We start from the raw sequence: 16,888 nt of genomic DNA on the forward strand, positions 1-16,888 counted from the left end.
TGTGCTGTTTCCTATGTTTCCAGAGCAGTGAGCTCTGGAGACAACTCATTCTCTGAGTATAGTTGAAAAATAAGACAACAAAAAAAAAAACTTTAAGAACTTAATATAAAATTCCCTTTTTAAGACTTCCCTTGAGCAAAACAGAACCCAAACTAAACCTTTCTGACTTTCATTTTCTTAATGAAAGAGTAGAGGTAGATGAGACGTGTAAGAGCTGTAAAGCCTGACCAAGTCTGTCCCCTCACTAAGCCTGACCAAGTCTGTCCCGACTCCTTGGCTGCCACCAGCCCTGAGGCTCCTACATTGGGCAATATCAAAGGACATATCCCCTGCCACCAAACTGCACAGCACAGGTTCCAGCCTGGTGCCTTCTGTCTTCTGTGCTAACAACCCAGGGAGGCGGGTTTTCCTGACCCACTTTCACAACCTGCAAAGCTGGGATTCAGAGTAGAGCTAACTTGTCTATAAGAGAGAATCTGAGTTGCAATCACCATTTAATGATGTGACTTAAAAAAAAAATCAAAATTAGTGTCCCCAACACTGTTACCATTTTGATCCTAGAAACTGCCACAGATATGTTACCTTACTAACCAGAAAACATGTGGTAATCAGAATATTTAAAGTTGTTTAATTTTTTCCTCATTACAATTGATATTTCAGCATTGCTTAGTAATTAAGAAAAAAAATCACTTGAAATATCTATCACCAACTGTAAGAAATCATGAAAGCCACTATTGTGCAAATTTATAAAACATGCTAAGCTTGCTGAATATTTGCCACATATACTCATTGCTTTCACTCACGTTTTATGTGTGCGGTCTATGTGTATCTATGTCTGTGTGCACAGTATGTGTATGTGTACACATGTGTACATGTATGTATGTGATAGTCAGCGGTCGACACTGGGTGTTTTCTCCTGCGCCTCTGAACCTTTGTTGGAGGCAGGGTCTCTTGGTCTGCCTGGAGCTTATCACACTGGCTGGCCAGCAAGCCCCAGTTACCTGCCATCTCTGCCTCCCCAACCCTCGAGCTTACAGATGTGTGCTGTGACACTACTTGGCTTTTTACATGGCCATCAGGGATCTGAACTCAGTTCAGCATTCTTGTGCAAGCAAGCACTTTATCAGCTGAGGCATCTACCCAGATTCTTGATTTATCTGAGCCTCAATGATCTCAGACAGAAAATTAAAAGAGGGCATTAAAACTTAAAATAGCCATTAAAAAACTTCCCAGTTCTAAAATTTATAGTTCAAAAATCTTACTATTCAACTTGTAAAGACTGAAATCAATTATCAATTTTAATGGATTTTGCTCATTCTCCGATTAACAAATGTTAATTTGTTCTTCGTAGTGCTACGTAGAAAATGACAGAACACAAAATGTAATACCTGAAGACAAAAAAAGCACAGTAAGAGTTCTTAAACTATAGTAAATAACACTTGGAATGATTTTTCTTATGTAAATACTTAATAGGAAAGAGGAAAATGTGGAAGCAGAATGAAGAATTTGCAAGTTTGGGAATTAAGGCTCAGAAACCTCGCTGGCCTAGAGAAGAAGACACCAGAGAGGCCCAAGTTGAGAATCCTGTCCCTTCATTGATGCAACAATTTATTGTCCCTATTCAATAAAGAATTACAGGAGTAAGGCCAGCCTCTGAGAGGGCTAGGGGTAAGGGCTCTTGCCACTCAAGCATGCCAATCTGAGTTCATGGCCCTGAACGCACACAAAGGTAGAAATACACAAACAATTCAATGAGTTTCCTCCACACACCATGACACATGCCCATACATATATGTCATGCACACATATGTGGACAATGATTTAAAAAGAAGAAAGTAAAGGAAACAATAGCTAAGTAGAGTTTAAAAAAAAAGGCTCTCTGATTGGCCAAGTCCTCAGCCTAGTTAATGCCTTCAGCCGTGCGTGTAGGCATTTACATGAACCTCCCTCTCACCACGGTAGGAACCATACACTCAGTACCAACCATGCCTTGCCATGGCAGAGCCTCCCAGATGGACCCTGAGGATAAACAAAGTCACTTGTTTTGGAGCCTTGCTGTCAAACCGTCACTGTTGTCCTTAGTCACTTGCCCAGACACAGATGCCAATTTACTGTCACCAGCATGTCACAGCATGCCAATTCATGTCACCACTGTGCCCTCCACAACCTCCAACCAGGGACCTCCCACCTGCTCTGCCTCGGCAGCCTCTTCCCAGGGGCTTCCAAGTGCTGCAGCTGGAACCATCCTATCTCTTGTGCAGTTGCTTCTCTGAAAACTCCTGAGCTCTGCCTGTGAAATGTCTGTAGTCTCCACACTTACACACAGCATTCCCACACAGGAGGCTAACCTGCCATCCTTTTCCACCTAGAGGGCTATAGCCTCATGGCCTTCTCCCAGACCTGTTTCCTTTCCCTAAACAAATGAGCTGCCTCAGGCTGCCACCATCTACAAAGCACTTCATACGTGAACTGCAACAAGCTACCACGGCCCTCAAAACACTTCCCTACCACTCTATTTCTTTCAGTTCCAATGCAAACAGCAAAACACGACCAAATGTCTTGCCAGATCTGGCTCCTGCTCCACCTCCAGACCCCTTCCCTATTTTTCCCCTACCTGACGTCTGTGGTCCAGCTGCCATGTCTTTGTCAAGAGTCTAAGGTGAAACAACCTCATGGAATGCAGGGTACAGAAGAGTGTGGTGAGGGCAAAGTTGCCGTACTGTTCACTGGAATAGTCCCAGTGAACTGAGGCTTTGGTGTTTGGGGTGACAGTGATGCACAGAGGAAAGTGGAAGGACTTGTGGTGTTCTGACAGAAGTAGCCGGGTGCTGGGTCCACCTAGATAACAGCGCCAAGGGTTGTAGAAGGCCACAGGTACCTCCCAGGAGTCAGGCCTGGGCATTACTGTCAAAGAAGTCTCATTTGCTAAGCCAGTGAAGTCATATAAGGGAAGAAATTTGGAAAAAGATGTTAGTATTTTCTAACAACAACATTCCTCATTTTATGCATACCAAAGAGAAATACTTATCTTTAAATATTCATATACAACTGTTAAACCAAATGGGTTGGACGAAAGATGTAACAGTAGGCCAAGTTACTAGAACATTTAGAAAAGTATGCAACTGGCCAAGTTTCAGATGGTAGAATGCACAACTTATTTAAGACACATTTTACCAAGTCCTGCCAAGGTAAGCAGTAAATGCCTACTTTAAGATAAGGTAAGAATCAGAAAATATCACATAAAACTGTAGAAGCATGACAGGTATAAAATATATTCTCATGAGAAATTTAATTTTTCCTTAAAACAGGTAGGAACCAGTAAAGAACTAAGAAAGTCATAATAAAAAAAATGTATTTTATTTTACCACAGCGCCTCAAAAGAATAGAAGATCAGTACCTGGAACTGGATTGTGGGGAGATTGTAATGTCTATTCATTTCAGAAGTAAATGGGGACATGAGTAAAACCAAATGAGGAGATAAAATACAGATAAATCTTCTGGGCCCTTGGCCGTCTGTAACATATCTAGAAAAAAAAATCCTGTTTAAAAAGTTTCTCTGCTACTAAGAGAGCTGCTCTGACTTCCACTGACCAAGAAGGACGACAGGAGAACAGAAAATAAACACCCTGTGCACTGCTGCACTGCTGGTGGCCGGGGTCCACGTGCCAAAGAAACAGCATTCTGCTACCAACTCCATCTACACAAAACAAAGAAGCAGTGGAGGGCGGAGCAGACACGCGACAGAGAAAACATCACTTCAGAGGAGGAAAGCCTCAGGGACAGAGCAGAGTGGTCACAGGGACCCTGGCCAGCAGATATCAAGTGGATAGAAATGCATGGGGGGAAAAAGGCTGCTGGTTCTAAAGCTAGCTCAGTGCAAGACACAAGGTAAGAGAGGGTCAGGAGAGTCACCCTGCCTGAGCAGTGGGCAGCTGCACTATGCACTATCACTTCCACTGGACAAACACATCCCGGATGGAAGTACTTAAGAATGCATCCAATCCTCCTGGCCTCCTCCTCTCCATATGCAGATGCTGCTGGGGCCTCTACAGAGAGCTCTCCAGCCTCTTGAAACCTGCTAGTCTGAAAGTTCCACTCCCTTAAAAAAGAAAGACAGAGAGAGAGTGAGAGAAAAGGAAAGAAAAGAAAAGAAAAGAGAAGAGAAGAGAAGAGAAGAGAAGAGAAGAGAAGAGAAGGAAAGGAAAAGAAAAGAAAAGAAAAGAAAAGAAAAGAAAAGAAAAGAAAAGAAAAGAAAAGAAAAGATCTTCTCAGATTCTTAAAGATAAAACTGTAACCGCTGAACAGTTTGCTAGACCCTGGGGTCACAGTCAGCATGAAAAACAAACTATAATTCAAGGGGGTGGTAGACATAAGAAATAATGCGCGCATGCACACGCACACACATGTCAGAAGAAAATTGCGAATCCAGATTTTTTAAAAAGTTGAATTTTTACTAAGGAGCAGAAAGCATTACAGATAAAACGAGGGAGAAAAACAACCCTAAAAATTTAATTAAAAAAATTCTAATATCCAAACAATTTGGACTTTGAAAAGAAAAAAGGAAAAAGTAATGGGTAAGAAAGTCATTTTAGGCCTGAAGTTGGCACTTCCTGTAGCCAGGTGGGACTCAGTGGCAGGAGGAGAACACCAACCCACCCATAAAACCTTTGACTCAAACTCTGTCCTGCCTACGAGAAGTGAAGAAATAAAGATGGAGCAGAGGTTGAGGGAATGGCAAACCAACGACTGGCTCAACTTGAGACCCACCATATGGGAGACAGCCATCTCCTGACCCTATTAATGCCATTCTGCTATGCTTGCAGACAGGAGCCTAAAATAACTATCTTTTATGAGTCTTCATCCAGCAGTTGATGGAAACAGATACAGTTATGGAGGAGTTGGGGGGGCAGAGAGAGCAGGAGGGGTGAAGGACACCACAAAAGGACCTACAGAGTAAACTGGGTCCATGGGGTTCCACAGACACTCAACCACTAACCAAAGAGCAAGCAAGGACTGGACCTAGACCCCTATACATACGTAACAGAGGTGCAGCATGGTAATCACGTGGGTCTCCTCGCAATGGGAGTAGTGTCTATCTCTGACTCTGTTGCCTGCTTTGGATTCCTTTCCCCTAACTGGGCTGCCTTGTCTGGCCTCAGTGGAAGACAAGGTGCTTAGTCATGCTGTAGCTTCAGGTGCCAGGGTGGGTTGGTACCCCTTAAGGACCCCCTTTCTCTGAAAAGAAGTAGAAAAGGGAATGGGGGAAGTGGAGGGAATGGGTGGAAAGAGGGAGGGGACTGGTATCAGGCTGTAAAGTGATTAAACAGAACCATAACAATGTTTCAACATATATATGTTAAAACATATATTCTATTTATCACCCAACAAAAGTTAGTAAGGTTGTGTTAATTTGGGCTTAAAAACCATTAAAATATCCCTAAAACAGACTGAGGCAAACACAATGGTCATCTAAAATTCTGGAGTTGCGGGCTAGGTGACAAGACTGGAGAATGGACTCAGGGCAGGCACCTCACGCAAGCTCTTAAGTCACACAAGCACTGCACGCAGCATGCCACCTTTTCTTCCCGTAGTTAAAAAGTCAATGCAGTGACATCAAGAAAAAGAAACCAATAAGAAAACTACTCAATGATTATGAAAATCCACTGCACAACAGTACGAAAATGGAGCAAAATGAGATGGTCATAAATGGCAATATTAAAAGTTAACTTCTAGTTATAAGAAGAAATAGAAGAGTAGAAGTCTTTACATAGAACACTATAGTCCAGGGACTGTGGGGACCTTCAGAGATGAACTATGAGGAGACGGTGGTAGGGGAGAAAGCGAGAGGGGAACAGAAAGTCTGTATCCCTTTGAATGCCATCCATCTTTAAGTGCTTTGGTGAAACTTTATAAAAATAAAATAGCACTCCCCTTAAAAATAGAATAAACATTTCTTTTTCTTTCATTACTCTGAATGTTTAAGTAACAAATTAAATAAAGCTATAGGTGATTTAATTTACACATTTAAATGTATAAGCACATTTAAAATGTGATGACCCAAAGATACTTTGGAGCATATACTCTAAAGCCTGGTCTACATTCAGATCCCAACAATGCAACTGAATAGCTCTCAGGAGATTTAGAAAAATTACTTAATATTACCTAAACCGCAGTTTCACGTAAAAAGAAAAACAAAACTGCTTACCTGTCACACAGAGGCACCACAGGCCTAAGCGAGTTTACTAATCTAAAGAGCTGGGCCTGAAGCCTGTACATAGTGCAGTAAGACAGGTGTCTTCATTATGTAAACAGAATTCAGTGAAGATTAGACTATGTAAAGAGAATGGGACCCATGCAGAATGAACTCTACTGGAAAAACACTTCCTAAGGTGGTGCGTTCTAATAAAACTTACATGATAAAGGAAAATCCTTTCCCCTATGCCCTTTATATGGGGCAAGCATGAGCTATTCACTCTGCCCTTTAAAATCCAGGCCTGTTGAGCCAAAACAATTTACCTTGCAAGCTAAAATTTTGACTTGTAACAGTAATGGGAATATAATACAAAATGACTTCTTGGTTAAAAGTGCTTTCCAGTCAGTCCTCCTGCTGAGCAAACAGGGCCAAACCTGAGAGCAGAGAGCCTAACCCGGATACCCCTATCCCTTACGATGTGACCTGCTTGAGAGTGAGTGCGCCCTTGAATGTCTACAGAACCCCAGATCCAGGGTCCTTCTAAGATAGAAGCCAGGCACACTCAAGGATAGAACCCTCCCACACACTCAAGGGTTCAACATTCTCTATTACTCTGTCCCTCGAGACACACTTCCACGCACACTCACACACACACACACACACACACACACGCACACGTGCAAGTGAGCGAGTGAGCCTGCATTTGCCCTTCTGCACCCGCGTACTTTCCTCCCACAGGTACAGATAGTGCACCAACGCACACACAAGAGGCCACAGGACCTCTCTCAACTTCCTGAAGAACTCTCCAGACTCCAGAGAGAGACAGTACCAGTCTGAACTGCAGAATCCAGAAACAAACAGGGAAGGTTTCAGATAAGCCAATGGCCAGGGGCAGGCGAAAAAACACATCCAACATAAATCAGGACATCATGACTTCACCAGCAACCCCCAAAATTGATGGATAATCCAATTCATCAGAAGCACAGGAAAAAGTGCTTTCCAATTCTCATCTTCAGTTTTCAGGTGTGCAAATACTATTGTTTCCTCCCTAAACCTCTATATTCTAACGTGGCACTCAATCTTTTATTTATACTAGTCAGAACATTTCTGATACACTAATTCCAAAAAGAAAACAAATCTTTCTTGGAATAATGCTGCAATCTGTACATATCTTCCAGCAGTGAGTTTAAATGAATTTTATATGTGTGTATTTTCTCCAGACTGCCAGCTGCAAAACACACCTTAGAGCATCATTACAGATGAGATAATAATTACAAAACAAACCAATCTACTCTCACTGCACAATGACCTCAAACCATAGGACTGTAAAGCCATACTACACTGCCGAGAATAAGCATTTTGCCTGCTTGACATATATTTAGTATTAACCAATCAAAGTAACTTCATACCTTGGGCATGTAAGAAATTTACTAATCAAAGAACTTCATGCCTTGGACATGTATGAAATTTACCAACCAAAGAAATTCATACCTTGAGAGCATGTATGAATTTTACCAAAACAGAAACTATGCAGGACTGTCTTTAGAACTAGTCTCCTGGTACCATCAATCTACAGTGTAGAAATACCAATATCCCTACTGAACATAGTAACTAAGCATGAACTAACAATACAGCCTAATTAAGTAGTTAGAGGGGGATATAAAATACTAAAATACTGAGAATTCAGGAAAAGGGGTTACACTGTAAACAGGCTATGTTTGACACTCTATCTCATTTGTCTCCTTACATCAATTCTGGGGAGCCAGCCCCAATCACCAGCGGCTGTTTTCTATTTCCCTCCTACTTCCATTTCTGATGAAAAGCAATGATTATCTGGCCTCTGAAAACATAGATCTGCATTGTCATACTATTTTGAAAACAAACACACACCTCACAAAAATGTCATATAGTGAGCCTGCCCTGCAAATTTCTAATCTGCTAGATAAAAATCTAAATTTTACTTCTCTCTACCTAACATAATTCATATTGAAAAATGCCTATGACAAATTTTTTATCTTCCTCTTTATTCTTGACTCGTATTTTTAAAACGCTGCACCTTTATCTCAGTCAAAAAAATTAAAAAGGAATTAAAGTAACCTTCAAATTAGAAAACTGTAGACATGAAAATTCTCAAAGTACTTCACGGTAGCAACACTTAGAACCGTAACCAGTGGCCAAAGAGACAGCTTGCTTAACTGGTAACGCACTTAGAGCAGGAGAACCCGCACTTACAAAAAAAAAAAAAAAAAGTGGCTTATACTTTTGCAATGTCAGTGCTGAGTTGGCGCTTTCTATTCTATATTCTAAGGCCTTCAAATTGCGGAAAGAAATATACACATACACACACACAAAAAGGGCTTGTTTGTTCCAAGAGACTTCTAATCAGGTGGTGGCTCAAAGCTCAGTGCCCTTGGGACATGCAAACCCCCACTGCACAGAGAGAGACTGTAAGAGAGGAGAGTGGGTGTCAAGTGAAAAGGAGCACACAGCATGAACCTCGGAGACAAGGCTAACCACCTATCAAAATTCAAGGCTAATGTTGGAATAATGGACGGCCCCTTCACCATGTGCTAAAGTCCACTGTCAGAAAAGAGAATGGAATGTAGCTTCTAGAATGTCACTCTTCCACCTCTGCAGATCTATACAACTTAAAGGCTAATTCCCAGCTTGGCTTACCGACATCTGTGGTGAAAGGTAGCATGAGCTCTACTTTGTGGTTACACAACAGCAAAGACAGAGCTAGAAAACGAACATGCACTAGTAATGAAGGCTATGGGGATGAGGGGTATCGAGCTTGGGCAGCTTGGGCAGAAAGGGTCAAAGTCAGTGAAGCTGGCAGAGCTGAAACAAGCTGTAGGCTTTGACCCTGGGAGGAAAAGAGAGACCACTAACTACTTCAAGGAGTTCGGATGCTCTGAATCTAAGTCACTCTCTCACCACCACCTTAATTGGAGGCATATGTAAGACTGCAAATTCAAATAAAGAAAGCATTGTAAGCATAATCAGGCACACAGACACAAACATAACAAGCTTAAGATGTACCGACACCATTAAGGATGGTCTAGTCTAGCATCTGCTTCAAAATACCCTGTGTGTCATGTACGTGCATGTGCTTTCCTGGGGGCGTGTATGTGTGTGTGTGTGTATGTGTGTGTGTGTGTGTGTGTGTGTGTGTGTGTGTCTGCATTAGAAGACAGGGGACAAGATCTGGGGTAATTCTTTACGTACTGTCTGTAAATTTTGTTTGTTATTTGAGAAAGGGTCTCCCAGCTTGCCTGGAAATTGCTAACTCTGCTAGGCTGGCTGGACAAAGAGCCAGAGGGTCTACCTGTCTCAGCCTCGCTGGTGCTAGGATGTGACACTAGGCCAATCATCTACTTTTTTAATTCCTTCCTTCCTTCCTTCCTTCCTTCCTTCCTTCCTTCCTTCCTTCCTTCCTTTCCTTCCTCTCTCCTTCCCTCCCTCCTTCCTTCCTTCCTTCCTTCCTTCCTTCCTTCCTTTCCTTCCTCTCTCCTTCCTTCCTTCCTTCCTTCCTTCTTTCCTTCCTTCCTTCCTTTCCTTCCTCTCTCCTTCCTTCCTTCCTTCCTTCCTTCCTTCCTTTCCTTCCTCTCTCCTTCCCTCCCTCCTTCCTTCCTTCCTTCCTTCCTTCCTTCCTTCCTTCCTTCCTTCCTTCTTTTCTCTCTTTTTCTCTTCCTCTTCCTCTTCGTCCCTCACAGGCTCAGGTATTTGAGAACTTGGTCCCAGGTGGTGGTGATGTTTAGGGGGATCCTATAGCCTTGCTGGAGAAAGTAGAGGTGGGCTTTGAGAAATGAGAGCCTTCCCTCACTTCCAGTTTGCTCTCTCAGCTTCCTCTGTCTTCTGCCATGTCTACCACTTTTTTTTTTTTTTTTTTTTTGGTCATGCCTCCATGCCAGGAAAGACTCTTATCCCTCTAGAACTATAAGCCAAAATAAACTCTTTTTTCCATAGGCTATCTTTGGTCATGGCGTTTTGTCCCAGTAACTAATACATGTGGGTTCTGGTGAAAAACCAAGGTCTCCATGTTTGAAAAGCAAGTTTCCCCAGCTCCCAAAATACTTTTTCCATGACACACACACACACACACATACTTAAAAAAACCAAAAACTGGAGAGTAAACCTACAAAACTGATTTCAAAGCTCCTTAATAAGTGGTGCTCTGACAATCAATAAATGGGACCCCATGAAACTGAAAAGCTTCTGTAAAGCAAAGGACACTGTCATCAGAACAAAACAACAGCCTACAGATTGGGAAAGGATCTTCACCAATCCTTTATCTGACAGAGGGCTAATATCCAGAATATATAAAGAACTTAAGAAGTTAAACAGCAACAAATCAAGTAATCCAATTAAAAAATGGAGAACAGAGCTAAACAGAGAGTTCTCAATAGAGGAATATCGAATGGCAGAGAAACACTTAAAGAAATGCTCAACCTCATTAGCCATCAGGGAAATGCAAATCAAACGACACTAAGATTTTACCTTATACCCATCAGAATGGCTAAGATCAAAAACTCAAAAGGCAACACATGCTGGAGAGGTTATGGAGAAAGGGAAACCCTCCTCCACTGCTGGTGGGAATGGAAACTTGTACAACCATTCTGGAAAGCAATCTGACGCTTCCTCAAGATCCAGCCATACCACTCCTAGGCATATACCCAAAAGAGTCTCAAGTACACAATAAGGACATTTGCTCAACCATGTTTGTAGCAGCCTTATTTGTAATAGCCAGAAGCTGGAAACAGCCCAGATGCCCCTCAGTGGAGGGATGGATGCACAAATTGTGGTATATCTACACAATGGAATATTACTCAGCAATAAAAAACAAGGAAATCATGAAATTTGCAGGTAAATGGTGGGATCTGGAAAAGATCATCCTGAGTTAGCTATCCCAGAAGCAGAAAGATGCACACGGTATATACTCACTCATATAGACATATAATATAAGATAAACCTACTAAAATCTGTATACCTAAAGAAACTAATCAAGAGGGAGGACTCCTGCTAAAATGCTCAATTCCCATCCAGAAAGGCAAAGAGGATGGACATCCGAAGAAGGAGAGAAGAGGGAACAAGTCAGGAGCCTGACACAGAGGACCTCTGTAAGGCTCTGCCCTGCAGACTATCAAAGCACATGCTGAGACTTATGGGCAACCTTTGGGCAGAGTGCATGGAATCTTATGTAAGAATTGGGAAACAGTAAGATCTGGAGAGGACAGGAACTCCATAAGGAGAGCAACAGAACCAAAAAATCTGAGCACAGGGGTATTTCCTGAGACTGATATTCCAACCAAGGACTATGCATGGAGATAACCTAAGATCCCTGCACAGATGTAGCCTATGGCAGTTCAGTGAACAAGTGGGGTTCCATTGTAATAGGAACAGGGACTGTCTCTGACATGAACTGATTGGCCTGCTCTTTAATTACCTCCCCCTGAGGAGGAAGCAGCATTACCAGGCCACAGAAGAAGACAATGCAGCCACTCCTGATGAGACCTAATTGACTAGGATCAGAAGGAAGGAAAAGAAACCCTCCCCTATCAGTGGACTTGGGGAGGGGCATGCATGCAGAGGGTGGAGGAAGGGAGGGACTGGGAAGGGAGGAGGGAGGGAACCACAGGGGGATACAAAGTGAATAAAGTGTAATTAATTAAGAATTAAAATAAATAAATAATAAGTGGTGCTCTGTAGCATGATGTTGTGCTAGGTGTCTATTGTGTACTTCTGGGGACAGGTGCAGCTAGGGACCCTCTAAGATCATAGCTCAGCCTGAATCATGGCCCACTTCTTGTTAAAACTTCTAACTTACTCCATTCACTTTAGAAAAAGCTTAAAACAAGCCTTACACTAAGGCCATCATCCAGCCTACTCATGGCTGCAACTTTGCCTCCTCACCCCTGGAGAACATGACCCTGAGGTAAAACTGTCACCTTTCTGTCTGCTTCCACATCTTTTATGTCCCACTTGTGCCTCGCTCTGGGAGTTGTCTTCTGCTTATTTCCACCTACCCAAATCCTCTTATGTCTCAGGGTGACTACAGTGTCCCCTCCATCAGAACAAACTTCTTCTGCCTCAGGATTCTTGGCTTTTTCCCTTGCTTTCTTCCTCTGTGTTCCACTAACGTGCATAATGGCACCATCCTCACTTGCCACCCTGCCTGCTCGCACCCTGTCACGGGCCACAGTCCTAAGAAAGAGGCTGCCCAACGTGTATCTTAGGTGTTGGCTGAGCAACTGAGCATGCACTGCCCATATATGAAGAAAAGTATTTGTTTATCAGGAAAAGCTAGGGCTAAAGATTGAGTTATTTGTAATAGCCAGAAGCTGGAAACAGCCCAGATGCCCCTCAGCTGAAGAATGGATGCAGAAATTGTGGTACGACTATACAATGGAGTATTACTCAGCAATGAAAAATAAGGAAATCATGAAATTTGCAGGTAAGTGGTGGGACCTGGAAAGGATCATCCAGGTGATCATCATCCAGGTGAGTGATTTGTCCCAGAAGCAAAAAGACACACACAGTATATACTCACTCATATAGACATACAACATAGGACAAACCCACTAAAATCTGTGCATCTAAAGAAACTAAGCAAGAGAGAGGACCCTAACTAAAACGCTCAATCCCCATCCTGAAAGGCAAAGAGGATGGACATCAGAAGAAGAAGAAAACAGGAAATAACCTAGGAACCTGCCACAGAGGGCCTCTGAAAGCGTCTGTCATGCAGACTGTCAAAGCAGATGCTGAGCCTGATGGCCAACTGTCGGGCAGAGTGAATGGAATTTTATGTAAGAAGTGGGAAATAGTAAGAGCTGGAGAGGAAAGGAACTCGACAAGGAGAGCAACAGACGAGAAAATTTGAACACAGGGAACTTCCCAGAGACTCATACTCCAACCAAGGACTATTCATGGAGATAACCTAGAACCCTGACAATGCAGCCACTTCCGATGAGAACTCATGCCTTAGATGTACAAAAAGGAATTAATGCTCAACTAAAAGGAGGCTTGATGGTGTTCAATCAGAGGATTGACCTCGGGCAGGAGCAAATTGATACTCTATGGCAAATCACTCAACTTGGCTGTCAATGAAAGTATGCTGGACTTTGTGTCACTAGCATACAACATGAGAATTTTTCCTGTGCTGCAAATCTGTCTAAACAATTGTCTAGCTATATTTTAGGTAATTGGACTGGATACTACGATGGAGCAGCTGAGAGTGGCCATTGTCACAATAAATTCTACCAGAGTGGACGCAGGACTAGCCACAGGATTATCATCATGGATTGCTGCAGCCATGAATCATCTGAAGGAATGGGCGGGCATGGGAGTGTTAGCAGGCCTTCTGGTGTTGGTCTCCTTGGTTTGCCTGTGGTATATATGCAAGATTAGAGTCTCACAACAGTGTGATGCAGCCATGATCATTCAGGCCTATACAGCCATTGAAGCAGGACATTCTCCCCAAGCATGGTTGGATACCATAAAAAGCTAAAATGATACGCTCAGGATGCGAGGCTAAGCACTGCACTCAGGGTCAGCCGCTTTCGACCCAGAGAAGAGCATGTCTGATTGCATGGGAGTTGATGCCCCAGGTCCTGCCTCTGAGAAAAAGGTATCGGACGGGTCTGATGCTCTTTGGGTGGATGACACCTAAATGAACATCTGTACAAAGTCCCAATTTATTTCTAATATCAGAGATCAGACCTCTACTCTTGCCTGATGCGTCTAAAACAAAAAGGGGGAACTGTACAGAGCTGTGTAATGCCGCGCCTTAAAGATGGAGCTGGTTTCCACCTTCCACCTTCCTGATGGTGAGTGCTCTCTGTCACGAACAATTCCACATTTGGCTAAGGCTGAGGATCTGGCTTGCTTCCACGTATGTGGACCTATCTGCATTGCCCACGTGGCACGCTGGGGTTGGCTACCCAGAGGCTATTTAAGATGTGGGCTGGCTTTTCCCAGGGTCAGATGATTGTTCAAGGTTCCTGAATAAACTGCATTGAAAAAATAAAAAATTAAAAAAAAAGGTGCCATTAGAATGGGAAGCATGCCATATTCTGGGTCAGTCTAAATTTGCCTTAGTCCCATTCTGGCTGCTGTATCTAAATACCACGAGTAGGAAGTATATGCGTAATAGTGCTTATTTCTCATTGTTCAGGAGGCTGAAAGATGCTAGGTTAAGGTTCTGGGGATGCAGAGTCTGGTGAGGGCTGCTGCTGAGTTAGACCATGTTTTCCTCCCGTTTCAATGGAAGGTGTGCGAGTGGGCACACCTTCGTTAGTCCCTATCGCAAGGGCTGTTCTTTCATGGTCTGATTATATCGCAAAGACTTCACCTCCCCAAGACCATCACCAGGGGACATAGGCCTAAAATGAGTGTTCACAGTTACAACACCCCCCTCCGTGTCTGTAACTTTAGTGTAGGGGTTTGGGTTCAAGGTTCCTGAATAAACTGCATTGAGAAGAACAAAAAAAAAAAAAAAGATCAGAAAGAAGGAGAGGAGGACCTCCCCTATCAGTGGACTTGGGGAGAGGCATGCATGCATAAAGGGGGGAGGGTGGGACCGGGAGGGGAGGAGGGAGGAGCTTATGGGGGGATACAAAAGGAATAAAGTGTAATTAATAAAAGTTAAATAAAAAATTAAAAAAGCATCAAAAAAGAGTAGAATCATAATGGAATTAGTTATTATAAAAAAATAAAAAAAAAGAAAGTTATACAGGGCCAGTGCCTTCAATCAGATGAGAGCCTTCTATCTTCTTTCCAAGTATTATGCCTTTAGCCTTCAATAAAAAAGTTACATAACAAGCACGGTAATAAATCAATGTTTTCTCTAGTAAAGGGTGAGTGTGTCAACAATCAAAACAGAACTATCAAGTGGCCTAGTAGTAACACCATTTTTGCATTTATCTTACTTAAATCAAGTCTCCTAAATATGGTAGTGTGTCTGTGTTTTAAATATATATGCAACTATATCTCAAACTGACTTAGTTGCTTCTTCATTTGATAAACATTTATCAAGTAACTGCTGTGTACTTAAACGCTGAGCTAAAAACATAGGTCTTCAAGCAGTTAAACCGAAATGTGAAGAAAATCACAGGGCAGAGAGCGAACACAAGTTCGCTCCACTAACCCAAGTGGAAATTTGCACCCAGTTCTGCACTACAGACGGGCTGCAAGCAGCAGGAAGAAGCATCTGAGACATTTTCAAGGTCAGATAGCTCAAGTGGCTGAGAAGATGGTCCAGGCATCAAGTGCCTGATTTGCAAATATGAGGACCTGAGTTCAACCCACCAGAACCCAGGATAAAAGGTGAGTGATCCAAGCTTGTAATCTTAGCTCTCAGGAAAAGGGGATAGAGGGATTCCTGGGGCTTGCCAGTCAGCCAACACAGCCTACTTGGCGAGTTCCAAGCCAGCAAGAAACCTAGTCTCAAAATTTGGAAGTGCCTCAGCATTTAACATTGCTCTCTTACCTCCACACACATGCACATACACCCCTACATTCCTGTGCATCCTCATACATGCACACACACATACACATACACACACACATAGTTCAGACAAGCACACACACGCATATTGCAATACATCATCAAAATAAAAAGAAAAATGCAAACACAAAACCTTTAAACACTATCATTACTGAAGTTACAGGAACACTGCTTGACTGTGAAGCTAAGCAGATAGCAAACAGTTGTGCGGAATACACTATGCTTTAACAGGAGCAAAGCAACAGCCATTACTATCATTTGATAATAAATGGTGCTTCCATATTTTATGAAAATTATACATATTACATATGATCACATGCCTAGGAATCATTAGCATTTACTACATATGCCTACCATACCCTATTAAAGTTTCTGAAGCAGTGGTTCTCAACCCATGGGATGTGCCCCTTTTGGGGTCACATATCAGATATTTATATTATAATTCATAACAGTAGCAAAATTACACTTATGAAATAGCAATAAAATAATTTTATGGTTGGGGTCACCACAACATGACAAACTGTATTAAAGGGTCACAGCATTAGGAAGGAACCAATACTCTAAAATTATCTACAATGTGATTGCCATAACAATAGTGAAATCAGACCAATAAGAAATCTTATTCTAACCACAAATAGATATTTTAGAAACATTATTAAAACTGAACAATAAGTTATCAATAATTATTAACTAATTACTTTTTATATTTTATAAATACATACTAAAATATTCTTACCTTAAATATGTGCCATATATGAAGAATAATGCCATCATTAGTCCATTTAACATAAAAATTACAGCAACATAAAAGCAAGCAGGATCTCCCAATCCTTTAAAAATAAACAAAACATATGTTCTAGCCACAAATTATGTTATGAGTCTAGCAATTTACATTAAACTGTGCTTAGTGTGAAACGGTTGCCAGATAAATGGTTTCCTTGGTTCCCATATGAAAACAGGACATGAATACAGAATAGTGTGGAGAATAGTATTATTCAGATATGCTGTTCTAAGCTGTCTAAGGAGGTCTGGGGTGTTGGGTGGGGCTGCAGCAGAGTAAGGCAGAGGCAGCACCACTGCCTCCAGGAAGAGGGCAGCAGCAGGCATGGTGATAGTTGGAGTGAAGCTACTTTGGAAAGAGTACAACTACAAGGTACTTTGTGGTGTACCTAGCTATAAGAAAGCTCAAA

At 42.2% G+C, this 16,888-nt stretch overlaps 1 protein-coding gene across 1 annotated transcript in view; it reads right to left on the reverse strand.

Annotated features, from left to right (window-relative positions):
* Dpy19l1 (dpy-19 like C-mannosyltransferase 1) overlaps positions 1-16,888 on the reverse strand; it is a 102,911-nt gene that overhangs the window by 60,489 nt on the left and 25,534 nt on the right. Inside the window, exon 6 of the mRNA XM_060371061.1 lies at positions 16,435-16,528. Coding sequence (XP_060227044.1) covers positions 16,435-16,528 — 94 coding nt within the window. The remainder of the gene's footprint in view (positions 1-16,434; positions 16,529-16,888) is intronic.

This window comes from Meriones unguiculatus, chromosome 1 (genome assembly GCF_030254825.1).
Source record: "Meriones unguiculatus strain TT.TT164.6M chromosome 1, Bangor_MerUng_6.1, whole genome shotgun sequence".
NCBI classification, from domain to species: Eukaryota; Metazoa; Chordata; class Mammalia; order Rodentia; family Muridae; genus Meriones; species Meriones unguiculatus.